At 40.8% G+C, this 16,101-nt stretch overlaps 2 protein-coding genes across 2 annotated transcripts; one reads left to right on the forward strand and one right to left on the reverse strand.

The window, feature by feature from the left end:
• The first annotated feature begins 645 nt into the window (after positions 1-645).
• On the forward strand, positions 646-12,166 carry cfap206 (cilia and flagella associated protein 206). Its single transcript, XM_058754934.1, has 12 exons — positions 646-1,026; positions 1,102-1,185; positions 1,835-1,925; positions 2,021-2,209; positions 4,771-4,929; positions 5,005-5,198; positions 6,028-6,147; positions 8,925-9,120; positions 9,809-9,949; positions 10,026-10,219; positions 11,603-11,746; positions 11,828-12,166. The coding sequence occupies exons 1-12, from the start codon at positions 919-921 to the stop codon at positions 12,041-12,043; spliced, it is 1,836 nt and encodes a 611-aa protein (XP_058610917.1). The 5' UTR covers positions 646-918; the 3' UTR covers positions 12,044-12,166.
• A 112-nt stretch (positions 12,167-12,278) lies between these two features.
• Positions 12,279-14,591, reverse strand: LOC131527115 (serine/threonine-protein kinase pim-1-like; the record flags this gene model as incomplete). Its single annotated transcript, XM_058755975.1, has 5 exons — positions 12,279-13,168; positions 13,254-13,429; positions 13,510-13,891; positions 13,989-14,137; positions 14,318-14,591. Coding segments are annotated over 5 exons (996 nt in total), but the record flags the coding sequence as incomplete, so codon positions are not given.
• Between the last annotated feature and the right edge of the window lie 1,510 nt (positions 14,592-16,101).

A 16,101-nucleotide genomic window follows, 5' to 3' on the forward strand; every position in this document is an offset into this window, starting at 1 on the left:
TGCATTGTAACAAATGATTAATTTAAATGTAAGTACATAGTTAAGGCCACCTAATATAAAGTGGGACCGAGCTTAAAAAACTCCTGTTGTGTTTAGATGTGCTGCAGTCTCCGTGAATATAGCGCTCACAACAATGAACCAGCCCACAGACATAAGAAATAAATCTGCAGAAAGCTTGAAAACCAATTAAACAACAACAACAACAAAAATGAATAAATAAATAAATAATTTTCTGATTCTGTAGTCCGTATAGGTGCATTTCTCTATTAAAGGCACGTCCACTGTGGAGATGGCGAGTCAGCCATAGGTTATTATACTAATTAATTTAATATAAATGTGCGGCGTACTAGACGACTAGAACATTCTTTAGTCTGGGGCAGGCCTAGGCTCTCGGCACGAGGAAGTTCCTTGTTCCTTGAAGGAACCGATCCATTTTTAAAATAAAATGTTGACATTACGTGCGACTGCAAATCACGTCGCGTTGTATTGCATTGCAGTAGTTATGCACGTGTAATGAGTCAAATGTTTTTATTTTATTTATTTTTTATGGGGGTGCTTTGGTTGTTGTCGGGGATGCTGGAGCACCTGCTAGCCCCTCCCCCTCCCGCTCCCTAGCGCCGCCCAGCGGTTTCTCTTCAGCGGAGTTTGATTCAGTGTGTTATCAATGAGTGCGTATTCGGAAGAGATTTTTGCATTTTTGATTCTAACATATCACATTCTGTTTAGGATTTCATAGTGTTGTAATACACTGTAGTCTCTGGTTGTGTTTGACAAACTCGTGCGTTTGTTTGAGTTTCGCTTCCGGCGCCGCGCAGATATCCGTCTCCATGACAACCACAGCCGCGCCGCACAACACAACCGCGAGCACCTCAGGACAAACAGAGTAACGCTAACGTTAAACGCGGTCGTTGTGTAAAGATGTCGAGCACTCAGGCCGAAGGCGTTATAAGAAACATCATCCGAGAAATCGCGCGGACGTGTTTAAGCAGAGGACAGACTCTGTCCGAGACGCTCATCGCGTTCATGGTGAGTGACTGGGACTCGGTAACCGATCAGTTAATCAGCCGGGAATGTTAGCTCAGCATTTACATGTGTGTCCAGGTCAAAGCTGTCGTTCTGGACCCCAGGAATCATTTTAACGTGGACAGGACTCTTACGAAGCAAGATGTGCAGAAACTCATAGAGGTAAATGCGTAATTCGTGTTTACAAAAGCGGTTCTGTTTGGTTTTCTGATAGACTGAACCTGCTTAACTCAACCCTCAAGCATCCTTGATCGGTCCTTCGTGGACAAGTTTGCTGTGATCCCAGTTTGTTTGTTTTTTTGTGTTTTTTAAATTAATGTCATATCACCATCTTCGATCAAATAAAAACTATCAATTTATGCATTTTTTTTATGTTATTTATTTACCTCTAAAAGTACCATATGTTATGTAAAATATGCTTATTTTTATATTTAATATTCCTTTTACTTCAGTAAAAAAACACAAAACATTTTAGTAAGTTCAGACAGCCCAAACCTAAAATTTTGGTGATTTTGGTGACACATGATAGTATAAAAACATCAAAGAAATCAATAGCCAATATATGGCGGCATATAGGCTGAAATGTTGTAACGTACTAAACCTCTTAAATTTTAGAAAAAAAGAAAGTAAAATGAAAAAACCTGCTGTGTTATAGGCGCATAAAGAAAAACTAAGTGATTTTGCCCAAATTTGTCCCGAAGGACACTTGAGGGTTAAAAAGTTTCAAAGTCTTGTCAAACCTCTCTATCTAGCTAATAAATAGAAGATGACTGTGTCTGAAGTAAGAGTAAGGTGTCTGTCGTGTCTTCAGCTGTGTGTGGACAGACTGATGGACCAGACGAGTCCCACTCTGAACACCATTAAGATGCAGGTTTACTTCGACATGAACTACACACCTCGACGTAAGTGTAAAAACAAACAAACAGGAGATCTGGATCTCCTCCAGCAATCCAAACACATTCATGTGAACTGACTGCATTGAGTGTCTGTGTGTCAGGAGAGTTTCTGGAGGTGCAGCAGAAGGTCCTGCAGTCCCGTCTGCTGTCGCTGAGCAGAGAGATCACAGACTCTCGAGCCAAGACCAGAGAGGACCTCAAGAACCTGTACGGCAAAATAGTCAGCTATGTCATCCAGCGCTCCAACCTCGGCTCGGCCACAGACATCAACACCGTGAGAGAAACCACAGGTACTGCCCTCTGATTCACTGACATTCATAAAGTAGCTCTGAACACTCCTGTACATACATATACAGTACTGCTCAAAAGTTTGAGGTAAGATTTAGAAAGTAAATTACTTTTATACTGCATGGGTGCATTAAATTGATCAACAAGTGACGGTAAAGACATTTATAATGTTACAAAAGATTTATATTTCAAATATATGCCGTTTCTGTTCATCTGTGAATCCTGAAAAATAAAATGCATCACAGTTTCCACAAAAATATTGAGCAGCACAACTGTTTTCAACATTGATAATAATCAGAAATGTTTCTTGAGCAGCAAATCAGCATCTTATAATGATTTCTGAAGATCATGTGACGCTGAAGACTGCAGTAATGATGCTGAAAATACAGCTGCGCATCACAGAAATAAGAAAAGTCAGAAGAGATACTTTCTCATGCATAACGCAGTTATTATTCATTCATAATCGTGCATGGAGATTGGATTGAATGAGTTCTTTCTCATGAATAAATGCGGAGAAACCAATCTGAATTAACATACGCAGAGGCGGACAAAGTACACAACTTCCTTACTTGAGTGAAAGTACAGATATCACTGGTCAAATACTACTCCACTACAAGTGAAAGTTGTAAAGACAGATTTTTGCTTAAGTAAAAGTACGGAAGTACATGTTTTTAAAAGTACTTAAGTATCAAAAGTAAAAAGTAAATGCATTGTTTTATTGTCACATTGTTGTATATTTACAATACCATATGCCACTAATGCAACCTACTGAATACACTGATTAGCTTGTATTATCTTTGGAATTAAGAGCTTTTATGTTACAAAACATACTGAAATGGAACAACTGAATGAAGATAATCATCTTTATTTTTTATCTAACACTGCTACAGCTACATTGAACTCATTTTAATACTTGTTTAAGAGTTACAAAGTTCTTTTTCAAAGAGATATTGAAATCTATGATATGGTTCATTTTAGGCAAACATTGAAAAGAAAACAAACCTTTAATCTCTTCAGAAAACTGGATCATATTCTCTCAGTATGGCCATGGGTGTGCAGGTTGCACCAAAGAACCGTCTTTTTGAATTTTGCCATCAACTGATCAGTGTTCATAAAATGCTCAAAAATCAGTGAACTTCACAACATGTGGCTAGGGTTGGGTATTGTTTGAATTTTATCCATTCTGGTTCTGCTTATTGATTTAAATTCTTATTGATTCCCAGTTTAGGTTCTAAAGTTTTCATTTAGCCTACTTTTTGATAATTTCTTTGCAAAAAATATATGTATTTATGTGCAGTGTTTTGACAATAAAATAATGTTCAGATTTATATACTTCCCTGACCAATTTTTAGCAGCAATTTACCAGTAGGCCTAAGTTGTATATATATATATATATATATATATATATATATATATATATATATATATATATATATATGTGTGGTAAAGTGAGGGCAGTCATTTTTGACAGATATATTAGCCTACCATTTGTATTGCCATAGTTTAACTACAAAAATTAAACTGACTATAATGAAACTATGGTAAATTTGTGGTTACTGAAGTTACTACAAATAGCATAATTATGGTTACTATAGTGAGATAATAGTACATTTGTGGATACTGTGATTTTACTGCAAATACCATAGTTATGGTTACTATAGTAAAAACATGGTTAATTTTCCAAATGCCTTTTTAGAGCGCTTTTAGCTTGCAGTAGCGCGGACGTTTACATTAGTTTAGCGGGGAAGATCCCGAGGTTGCCAGATTTGCGTAAAAAATATCAGCCAAATGTCCATTCAAAGCTAGGCGGAAAACTGCAGGCTTAGGAATACTGTAAGACTTGGCAACACAGGAAGGTCCTGGCAGATCGCAGGCCGGATTTTCGCAGGAAAAAAAGGGTTCAGTGAATCTGAAAATGCACACACTGTAAAAACTGCTACATATAACGACTTTCTACTTGGGGACCTTGATATAAATGTAGTTGAGTAAAAAGTACGATATTTGTCTTTCAAATGTAGTGAAGTTAAAGTCGCAAGTTTCCAGAAAAAATAATACTTGAGTAAAGTACAGATACTCAAAAAGTGTACTTAAGTACAATACTCAAGTAAATTTACTTCGTTACTGTCCACCTCTGCATATACGTCATATTTCAAGATGTTGCTTCAAACCGGAAGAAGGAAAATTGCTCAGAAAAATGCAAAAATAACCAATTTCCACTTGCTAATAAACTATAAGAGTTCTATTACTATTTTCATCAATGCACAATCTATACATTTCTGTTTTATGACCCTTTAACATATATATTCACATATAAGTGTTACCCTAAATCTTAATGATGAAACTATATATATATATATATATATATACTTTGTATCTAAATCTTTATCTACTTAAACCCATTATATATCTAATCAGATTAAATGCATAATACTTGCGCAGTTCACTCATAAATAGATTATCCATTGCCAAGTGAGTAATAAATACTGTAGTTTGTCTCAGTGACTGCTAATAGAGCATTTCTGCTGGTTTTGATCTTGTGTGTTCATGTTGTTGTTTGTTGCAGCGGCTCTGCAGAGCGTCTTTCCTCAGGCTCAGCTGGCGACCTTCATGTCTCTGCTGAAACAAGACAAAGAGCAGCAGCTGAGCGAGCTTGCTCTGATCGTCAGCGGCATACGCCTCTTCAACAAGGACAGCAGGAAAGGAGGAGAGGGCATCCAGAACCGTACGTGAGTCTCCCTGAGTTCACTCATCCTGACCTCATACTGTCAGCGCTCACTTCTCCATGTGTCTCCTGCAGTGCCAGCCGCTCTGAACGAGACGCTGCCGGCCGCGGCCGCAGATATAGAGAGTGAACTGGCGGGATGCGAGCGCTTGGCCTGGCAGCACACGGCCCTGCTGGAGAAGATCTGTGAGTGCCCCGTCCATCCCGACCTGCTCAAACAGGCTCTGTACAACACACGGCAGCACGAGGCCTTCCTCAGACTCATACTGGTGGGTTTCACTGTTAGAGAGAGTCTCATCAAGGCTCTGCTGGCTGACAGACAGACAGGGCATTAGCTCTTAACCACACTCCTAGAGAACTGCTCTCTGCTGTCTGTCTTAAAGGGGTCATATGATGCGTTTGTCTTCGTGTTACAAGCTGTTTGTGCATAGATAAATAAAGTTGCAAAGACTGAAGTCTCAAACCCAAAGAGAGATTCTTTATAAAAGTTAAGACTCGTCCACGCCTTCCTAAACACCTCATTCAAACACGCCCCACAAGATTTGCATAACACCGCCCAAATGTTTACGCAATGAAAGAAGGCGTATCTTTTATTCTCACTGTAGTATTGTTGTCGTGGAGACGCTGTGTGTCTCCAAATATGGTAAGGGGGCGTAACATTTCCGTTACACACAGTAAGGCAATCGGACATCAGACATAAAAAGGACCAGCAAATTAAGAAAACATCTTCATCAGTTTGAAAGCAGGTGCTACAAATGCTCACAATACAACTAAATAAAGAATTTTATTTGCAGCACGTTTCTTTATTTGGTTGTGTTGTGAGCATTTACAGCGTGTGTTGTCAAATTGATAGAGTTGTTTTCTTAATTTGCAGGTGTTTTTTTTCTATTTGCAGTGCGTTGAGCTCTCTCGGCCACCGTAGCAAGCACAGATATCATAAACCAGCTTGTGGAAAATGTGATTGTGATTGCATCATGCTCTGACCTGCTTTTCTCCAGTGTTTCCAGGACTTTTCCATGTGGGAGATGATGAGAATATGACATTGATGATGTATGATGAATATATGGTAGTATAATGATGTGATTTGGTGTTCATCAGGCGGACATCATCCAGAGCGCGAAGGAAGTGACGCGGTTACAGTCTGATCTAAAGACTCGAATGACGCTCCTGAAGGACTCTGTGCACACCAAGACCACAGTGCCGACATCGCAAGTGTTTGTGAGTGATTTCTGTAATGCTGTTGTCCATCTGTTTGTGCTGAATGTGTATTGATATTTCACAATTTTTTAATTTTAATGAATTTATATTGTGAATTGTACAATATAATTTCAAAGCATCTTTACAAAGAACAAGATAAAGACATTAATGAGGGACGAATAGTGTAGCAATGGGTTTGAATCAGTGGTGTAGTCTACGTGATACGCAGGTATACGCCGTATACCCACTAGGAACGGTCAAGGATTTGCGTATACCCACTTAAAAAAGCGCGCGGAAATGTAACAACACCGTTTTGTGACAGACCTCTCACGCGTTCATTCATAAATCCACACTGTCTGTGTTACGAAGCACCGTCTTTTTGATAATCACTCCGTATTTCTGTTGACAACTCTTGCACAGCATTGAGTGCGCAGCACAGCAAGCTTGAAATGAACTAATGTGAATCACTAAAGGAGATATGAAACGAACTACACCCTTTCAGTGTTTTCGTAAGCCTGCCCCTGAAGCTGCTGCTGCTGCCACTGCAAACAGATGACAGGAACGTTAACATTATAGAAACGACAGAAAATGAGCCAGATAAGGCTGATTCTATCCTACGCGGTATACGAGGCCAATGCTATCGTGGCGTTAGCTGGTACGTCAAAGTAACGTAACTGTAACAGCAGGGGATTGTTGGCCTATAAGAACAATGAGTGATTTCAATAAAGAAAAAGTTAAGTAACACTGTCTGACTGTAACAGTGTTGCCTGATTTTGCTCTATTTCGTCAACTAAAATATTTTAAAATAAACTCACAACTGAGCCGCTGCACATCTCCATTCAAACACAGCGTTGTTTCATTTATGAATTAATCTGCATTTTTAAACGAATCTAGTGAGTCAATTCAATTACTCGTTCATAAAGACAGTCACTGCCTGAGTCCCAACGTGCATACTATCCATCTTAAATGTGATAGTCATTTTCAATACTATTTAGGGCAGATAGGGTGGATAGTATGCACATTGGGACGCAGGGACTTGCTTTGTGCTTAAATGAATCGGCCGTTCGAACGAATCAATTGAATGAATGATTCAGTGATAAAATCAGTAACTTGCCGCCACCTACGGGCAGTTTTAGTTTAGTTTTTAAAGTATAATTTCAGTAGTTTAAATCATTGAATATTTCTGTATTCAAAATGTTATTTTTAAAACATTAATCTCAACATGAATTTATGAAGTTAATTGCACTCATGCCACCTCTGAGCCTCATTAAATGTTTGTAAAATACCTACAAGCCACTCTTGTGTTCTTCTGTGCCACCTCTGTAGACCAAGTGAATTTTGTTAATACTGATTTTATTTGATCAGCAACTTATTCTTCTTATTCCATTGTTTTAATTAGAAATAAAAAAAAAAAACTAAAAAAAAAAGCTTATAAAAACACACTTTTGAATTTGACATAAAAGATAAAAATACTTCGAATAAAGTTAGAAAAAATATATATATACTGCATATATATTTTTTTACTGTGCTCCTAATTTTTATATATTTTTTAAATTAGCACCACAAGTGCTCCTAAAAATAAAAGTAAGCGTAGAGCCCTGTTTAGTGAGTGTGGTGGTGCTTATGAGGGGCTGCTCTGGGACGGGTGAGTATGAGACTGGGAGGGGGAAAAAATATAATAAATCACAGTATACTCACTACAAAAAACTAGACTACACCACTGGTTTGAATGTTCATTATATGATTGATCTGTAAACTATGGAAACCTGTTTCCGGCACAGAATAAAATATAACTTTTTATCTCCCAATTCATTTCTAATCTATTCTAAATTTACATCTCAGAATTCTGACTCTTTTTAGTAGAAATGTGAGAAACTCGTACAGTTCTGAGTTTATCTCTCTCACAATTCTTTTTTTCTTTTTCTCAGAATAGAGAGATATAAACTCAGAATTGGAATGTAACTGCATTGCTGTAAATAGGTTACACAACGCAGAAAAATTCCAACAGTCTACTAAACCCATAAATCCAACATGACTACACTGGAGAGTGAAGGCTTAAACACAACAACCTTAAACAACACCGGACAAAGAACTGCAACACAAGAGGAACTTAAATACAGTGATAATGACCTCAACGGCAAACAGGTGTGAGGAAAATAATGAATTGTCATAGCAACTAAAGATCAAACAGGAACAGAGAACAGAAGAAGCAAAGGTTAGCAAACTAAAAGTCCTTGAAAATTAAACTAAAACAGAACATAACTGTAACATGCGAGATAAAAAGTCACAATTACCTTTTTATTTTCTTTATTCCATGGCGGAAACAAGCTTCCATAGTGAACAGATAGTTTTAATCATATTTAGTGTCCTGTAAGCTTTTCAGTTATTTTACATGGAGCAAATAACTGAATTCTAAAAATATCGTAACTGAAAGTAGGTGATACTTAAGATACACTGACAAGAAAAAGAATTTAAAGTGAATTTGATTTTGTGAAATGTGCTTGATAATTGTGCTCACTTAAAGTAAGTTTGTTGCATTTAATGAAAGGCATTCAGAAATTTTTATACACTATATATATATATATTGATATAATATTCCACTGCTGTGCGGTCAAGGTGTCTATATATTGGTTCTTTTGCAACCGCTTTGAACAGAGTTTGTGCAACTTAAGAGCCAGAACGGTCTGTTTGAATAAGTAGTAATCCTGGTCTGTCACAGAAAGTGTGTGTTTTTTACAGTACAGCAGTGCCACTCTTGTGATCGCATGTGGATTTATAAGCGTCGCTCTTCTTGTCAGCCTCATTTCACCGCTTTGGCGTCGCTCTGGGCGGGACTGGAAGGCGAGATGCTGCTACTGGGCATGCTCACTAACGTGGCGTCCGGTCTGAGAGCGTTCCTATCTGCACCGTCTCTGCTGAGCCCAGATCAGCTGGAGCTGCTGCTGCATGGACTGCCGGTGCGAACGGATGCGGACAGATGCTCTGTGACAGCAGGTGCGACACACAACCGGACAGAAACACCTGTTCAACTTTAGGACCAGATTCACTAACAGCTCACACCAGTGCAAACCGCCTACTGGTATTAGAAAAAGATGAAGTAAAACAGTAGTGATGACAAGGCATCTGTTCTTATTGCATATGCATTTGTATTTAAATGAATCACGAAACATAATTTATTAAGGTTTGGTAGTCACTTTACTGTCAATTGCTCCATTTTTTTAACACCCAAAAAAAGCAGGTCTTAACCCATTTTATGCTTTACATGCCTGCGATAGTTTCTCATTTGCGCTGCTTTTGGTAATTGCATTAGTCATTATGGAAATGAGCTGCATCTGTGTTCTCTGAAATTTCCACTCGCATCAACACTTTTATGGGATTACAGTGTCACATTAATTTGTCTTGTTTGGTAAATCAGGCCCTCAGTGTGCTGAGCTTCAGTGTTACAACTGAAGACTTGAGGACTGTCAGATGAAACGAGTCTAATATCTGAATATTTTGACTGGTCAGTCGCAGCATTTGCAGGCAGCTGTTTCTGAATAATGGCCACTGAAATTGTGTTTAACAGTCACTGCTCATTTCTTTCTTTCAGTGTTTGGGAGAATATGACGTGGACATGTTCTTGACAGTCTGAATGAGATTCACCCATCATTATATCCCACACACGTGTGTTTGTCTGTTTCAGAAGAGCGTGTTGTTGAGTTGGAGATGAGCTCGTGTGAATGGTGTTTTCCTGAGAGCACAGCTCACTTTGAGGATGTGCCGCTGCAGTATAAGGGCTTCTGTGGCTTCACCCTCGTGAAGAACAACGGCCTTTTACTGCCAGGTACAAATAGTGAAACCGTGTGCATTGCATTTGATATTTATTTTCTTTGATAAGACATATTAGTGTCTCGTCTCAGGCAATCCAAAGATCGGCGTCCTAAAGCACAAGGAGAAATACTACGCTTTCAGCTCCAGGAGCGCTGCATACGAGTTCGCCTCTAAAGCGGATGAGTTTATATCTGCTGCGGTGGAGACGGCGAAGAGACAGCCGGAGCTCATCCAGCTGCTGCAGCTGCACCAGGAGTTCGCCAGCGTGACGCCCTACTCTGAGGTAGAATCGGCCCTACAGCAATGAAACACAGTCAGGACAGAAACTACTTCTCAGAAGGGAGGAGAAAACACTTCCCATGTTTGGTTGTTTGATGCCGATTTTCTTTTTTTCCCCCTTCATCTCATAAAAGAGAGTTTGAGTAAATGTTTATAGCAGGGCACAAGATAGTAGTAGTAGTAGTAGTAGCCTAATTCATAGTAATAATGCATGGCTCAAAACAGTTCTGGAGCATGCTTTGTTTGTTTGCTGACAGACACCAGTGTTTCACAGACTTGCAAATGCAGATTCATTCTCTGCCAGCAGGAGGCGCTGCTGGAGCGGGAGATATAGCTGTTTCCCTGGTAACGACTGTAATCAAATAAGCACTACTTTATCAGGCATTACAGGAAAGACGAAATAACATCGAAGCTTTTCTGAAGACGGTCGGTTCTTTTCAAAGATTTATATAAAACACCTGTGCTGCATTTTAATTTTGAAACGTGCTGTGCTCAGTTTATTCAACGAAGTATTAGCCTTTTGAAAAATCTATTTGTGGCAGTCAGTTTTGATATTGTGACAAGCCGCCACAAATAAATCAACGGATGGGAAACACTGGACACTGCTAGAAGTCACACTTGTTGCACTTACGAATATGATAAGCCCGGTCGGCATCAAGTCTAGTAGGGTACAACGTAATTACGCTTTCGGAACGGTCTGTTTTGCCCTGCCATCATTAGCTGAAGCTGTGTGTGCAACACTGATGTCTGTGGTTGCCATCAAAATAGAGCATATCAAATCATTAAACAACATGTGTGTCGATTGCATTGTTTTGCCACTAGGTGGCGAAAAGTGACTGTTAAAAAATATTTGTCACTGAATCATTCAAAAAATTTGTTCAAAAACTCTGACTCATCCAGTAATGAAACAAGTGAAGGATCATTCATTCAAACCACTTTTTTATCATTTTAATATTAAAAATTTGGAGTATTAAATATATATTCAATTGTTTAATAATTTTGATAATTCATTCAAATTAATTAAACACTTTTAAATAGACTGCAGCAATTAATATTTGTCAAAAAAAATTGTGATTTGCAATGTATCCAGAATCGTGCAGCTTTACTACGTACTCAAGCCCCCGAACAGACTTTTTTGCATATTGGCGGTGTCGAGGTCATTGATTGGATGAATGCAGTATGTGACCTGTTTATATAACAGCTTTACCTGGAGTAAAAAAACGGGATTAGAACGAGAAATAAGCACAGTGTGAAAAGCCCGTATGTGTTTTGTTTATGTCTTCTACAGACATATATAATAGTAAAAGAAGTGTTTGATTTAAAGGTGCAATCTAGAAGCACAAGCAGCAGATGCAGAAACTCACACAGTGTACTGCTCATGTCTCAGATGCAGTCAGGAGAGAAGCTGCTGGTGAAAACCATCTCGAAAAGTGACGCCAGCACGCAGACAGAGACACACCCTCTGGAGACCAACATTGTGAAGTCCTATGAGTGGAACGAGTGGGAGCTCCGAAGAAAAGCCATTAAACTGGTGAGAAGCGTTCACACACACATGATCTCAGTCCAGACACACATTAGAGAATTTAACCCTGTGAGAAACTCTCTGTCTCAGGCCAATCTGCGGAATAAAGTCACACGCTCAGTGCAGACGCACTCGAGTCACATGAGACGACACAACAGCACACAGACGTTCCTCCCTAAAGACGGCGCCAGCCAGACGAAGCGGGACGGAGAGAGTAACGTACCCAAACCACAGGTGTACCTGTCAGGACTGAGAGGAGGAACAAACACGCTGAAGCTGGATCTGACCAGAGCTGCTGATGAGTGACCTGCACGCTCAGTAAACTCTGAAACACACTGTGTGCTTCAGGACACGCCCCGTTAACCACGTCCTACACCCACAAACCTTCACTGTGTCATACAGAAATATATATATAAAGAGAGAATGTGAGTGAAAGACTGCTCATCGCTCGACTCCTGCACTGGCAATAAAATGATCACTGGTTTGATTAAAAATATTTTTATTCATTTTTAATACATTTAGAAATTACTACATTAATCAATTATTAGTTATTAGCAAAGTTCAGAAATATTATACAAAAATAGCTTCTTTTTTTTTTTTTACATTTCTTACATTAATGTCACTAATAAACCACCAATTAGTGACTACATTTCCTTTCTGAAATATTATTTAAAAGAAATAGCATTTACTTTCTGAAATATTATTAAAAAAATAGCATTTACTTTTTGAAATATTAGAAAATCGTTTTTTTTTCCTACTTTTTTTTTTAGATTTCTTACGTTAATGTCACTATAAGCCACCAATTAGTTTTACTTTCTGAAATTTTATAACGTGGTGGACTTTTTTCCATTTAAATTTTTTACTTCAATATTACTAATAAAGCACTAAGTGTTTGACTACATTTACTTTCTGAAATATTATTTAAAAAACAGCATTTTTTTTTTACGTTTCTTACATTAATAATTTGTGACGCACTAATTATGTGACTATGTTTACATGCACTTCTGAATGTCTAATTTTAGAATTTCTTATGATCTTTCTAATTTCTACAGACAGCAGCGTTGTGAAGTATTTCTCGTGGTTCTTTGTGTTTCGAGCGGTCGATCACTGACGGAGCTGCAGGTGTTCGTGGGTTCAGAATACGAGCATGTGAACACAAACGCTGCTTTGCCGTCTGCTGATGCTCTGATGTGCATGTGAACACCGTCGTTAATTTACCTGCAGCTCCAGAGTCTCGCCGCATCTCCTGAGACTCCTCGAGACGCCGCCGGTCACTCATTAAACTCCTCCGCTCTGCTCTGTCTGATGCACATCGAGATCCCGGCCTTCTTGCAGTCTAGGCTTTCATCCAGCGGTGCTCCTCCAGCTGCTGGAGCGTCAGCCGGTGAACTGGATTACGGCTCAAGCAGTGGAAAATCAGGTCATGGCACGCTGGGAAGAGTTCAGAGAGAGCGGTTAGTCTCCACACGTCACACCTCATCAGAACCGCACAATGTGGAGCTGTTTGTGCGTTCACCTGTGGATAAGGTGGGACCCATCCTGAGGTAGCCGTGCTGAATGGCATCAAAGCTTTCGAAGGGCAGATATCTGTGAATGATCTCAAAGAGCAGAACCGCCAGCGCCCAGACGTCTGCTGCTGCGGCGTGGAATATGGACTGGCCGAGGACCTCAGGCGGGTGTATGCGTCTGATCCTGCGAGACACACAGCTTCAGTGCTTCTGCACGCGTCACCATCAACAACACGACATCACGTGATCATCAGCCAGACTCACCTTGGTATTGGCTGCTGTTAAAGCCCTCGCTGCTGATCAGACGAGCGCAGCGGAAGTCGATGAGCTTGAGCTCCAGACTGTGGAGAGTCACCAGGATGTTCCTCGAGCGGATATCACCGTGATAAACTCCACGCTCATGGCAGTGTTTGACCGCTTGAAGCACCTGAAGCATGAACAAGCGTGCTTGTGCTTCACTGACGGGGCCGGAGAACAAGATGTAATCCTCCAAGGTCCTGCAGGGTTCAGGGTACTCCATAATGAGAGTGAAGCTGCTCTCGTCCTCCAGCCACTGGTGTAGCTCCATGATGTTGGGGCACGAGGGCGCTTCTCCCAGCCGCAGCATCAGAGCCGCTTCAGCAAGCACAGGTTTGGAGTGACCAGGCTGAGAAGAGACGAACACAACAACCGTTAGCTTGCCGTCTTCTGTTCCAGCTGCAGGTTATAAAACAGCACATGTTCTGCAGGTTTAGCCAACTTACAATGTCAAGATAGCGGTCCGCTCTGCGCTTGGGGACACACTTCAGAGCAACCTTCACTTTGTCGCTGAATATGTGTGTTCCCTCATAGACCTTGCTGAAGCTCCCTGATGCGATCAGATGTCCCACTTCAAACAAAGACACGACGGATCCTGAAAAACACACAGAAACAGAAGATGGACACGTTTGAGACAAGTTCCTTTGACTGTCAACAGCAGCGCTGAAGAACCATCAAATCAAGAGACTTCCTTTAGTTTCAGATGCACTGCAGGTCAAGCGTCGATAAAGAGACAATAACAGCAGAAATAACATGCAAAGCAGTAAAGACTCGCCTTGAGGCAGCTGGACTTCTGGATCAGGCGACACTGTGTCCGGTGCTGTTTCTGACACGATCGACACCGGACCGGACTCTGAACCGGACACTGGACCAGGAACTGAATCAGACACCGGACCGGACACTGGACCAGATGCTGAACCGGACAGAACTGCATCGTGAGCCTGGATCTCGGAGGGAGCTTCTTCCTCACGAGACGACTGGAGGTCTGCAGAGACCCGGTCCTGCTCCGGCAGAACGAGCTGGGGTCGGTCCGGCTCCGGCCCGGCTCTGCTTTAGGAGGCTGGACTCTGTCCGGTCGCAGCAGGGGAAGAGCTGCTTCACAGCCTCACAAGCTCTCCGGAAGAAGACTCTCCTCTTCCTTCCTTTCTTAGCTTTTTCTAAAACCAGAGGAGAGCAAACCATTAGAAACACCTCTGACCACAGATTACATGAGAACCTGCAGCACAACACATGTCTTCGCCGAGTTATTGTTACTAGAGATGCATGAAGTACAGTAATAATGACTCACTGTGACAGAGATCTGGGAGAAGCGTTGGCTCTCTGATCCCGGAGGAACGTGGCTCGGATCTTCACACACCTGACCCGGCAGACACAGCAGCTCAGGAACGGCCGTCGGACCCGGGACAGCCGCCACCTCGGGATCGCCCAGATGAGCGTCCGTCTGCGCTGTGAGACGCACCACTCTGTCCGCCGCTTCACAGCCTTGCACAGCTTCCGGAAGAAGACACGCAGCGCTTTCCCCTGCTTCCCTTTGAAGAAAGAAGAGAAACTATTAGAAACAAACACCTCTGACTCCAGATCAACAAACTCCTGACAGTAAACCGACGACAGAAGAAAGTATTACTGTATCCAAGTTCATAATATTGCTGGAAAGCTGGATGTTCTTGTCAAAGAGGTCAAACACTGAGCTCAGTAACACAGATGACTGCTGTTGATCTCATCTCACCTGCTGGGCTGCTGTCCTTCATCTCATGGTTCAGATCGATTCTGTCGAAGCTCGATGCTTTCGAAGCCCAGGCGGCTCGAGCGACAGGCGCGCGCTCAGACTCACTGCGCTCAGCTGCTGTAGACATCGTTTGATCACGACTACACCTGATTATACTGCTGCTGATGATGCACACGGTGTGTGTGAAGTGTGAATAGTCTGAAAAGACTGTCTGTAACCCGTGAATCTAAAGAGTTTAAGTCAGTGGAATCACTCACTCAATCAGATCCGCGTCTGCCGTTAGAATCTCGAGCCGGCCTTTATATAGCCGCCGCACTGTGACGTCACACTCGAGGCGCTCGCGCTGCTGCTTCTTTTTTTTTGGAACAGCGCGCGTTTTATTTCCGCTTTGTTTTATGGTTGTTTTAAAATGAAGACTAATATCATTCAAAAACAAGAGCGTCAGGTGTTTATGTTACTGTCAGGTGTTAATATTTGAAATGAACGCGCATGTACAGTACATCCTTACAACATGATCCTGTTTACTGACGGAAATATACCGTTATGACGCGAATTAACGGTGACTTTTGGTGAAAAAATGCGACTTCACCGAATATAACCTTAGTTGTTTTTGAAAGATGTTGGAAAAATTGTACCTCGCTTTAGAGAGAATAAAACGGTAATATTCATTCAGTTTTAAAACTTTTATTTCGACTGAACATCGACGTTTTATAAAATACCTCGGTAGTACGAACGATAATTTCTAAACACAAATTGTGGTGTGGTGTGTTTATTTCACAAAATCTGAATCATAGCATTATTATCTATTCAGTCATCCTCCAAATTGTTATCAT

Source organism: Onychostoma macrolepis, chromosome 20 (assembly GCF_012432095.1).
Source record: "Onychostoma macrolepis isolate SWU-2019 chromosome 20, ASM1243209v1, whole genome shotgun sequence".
NCBI lineage: Eukaryota > Metazoa > Chordata > Actinopteri > Cypriniformes > Cyprinidae > Onychostoma > Onychostoma macrolepis.

Excerpts from the sequence above, each read along its gene's own strand:
- cfap206 (XM_058754934.1), top strand. The coding sequence starts at position 919 with ATGTCGAGCACTCAGGCCGAAGGCGTTATAAGAAACATCATCCGAGAA. Across the intron at positions 9,121-9,808 it reads CAGATGCTCTGTGACAGCAG|AAGAGCGTGTTGTTGAGTTG; the intron begins GTGCGACACACA and ends TGTCTGTTTCAG. Across the intron at positions 11,747-11,827 it reads GAAGAAAAGCCATTAAACTG|GCCAATCTGCGGAATAAAGT; the intron begins GTGAGAAGCGTT and ends TCTCTGTCTCAG.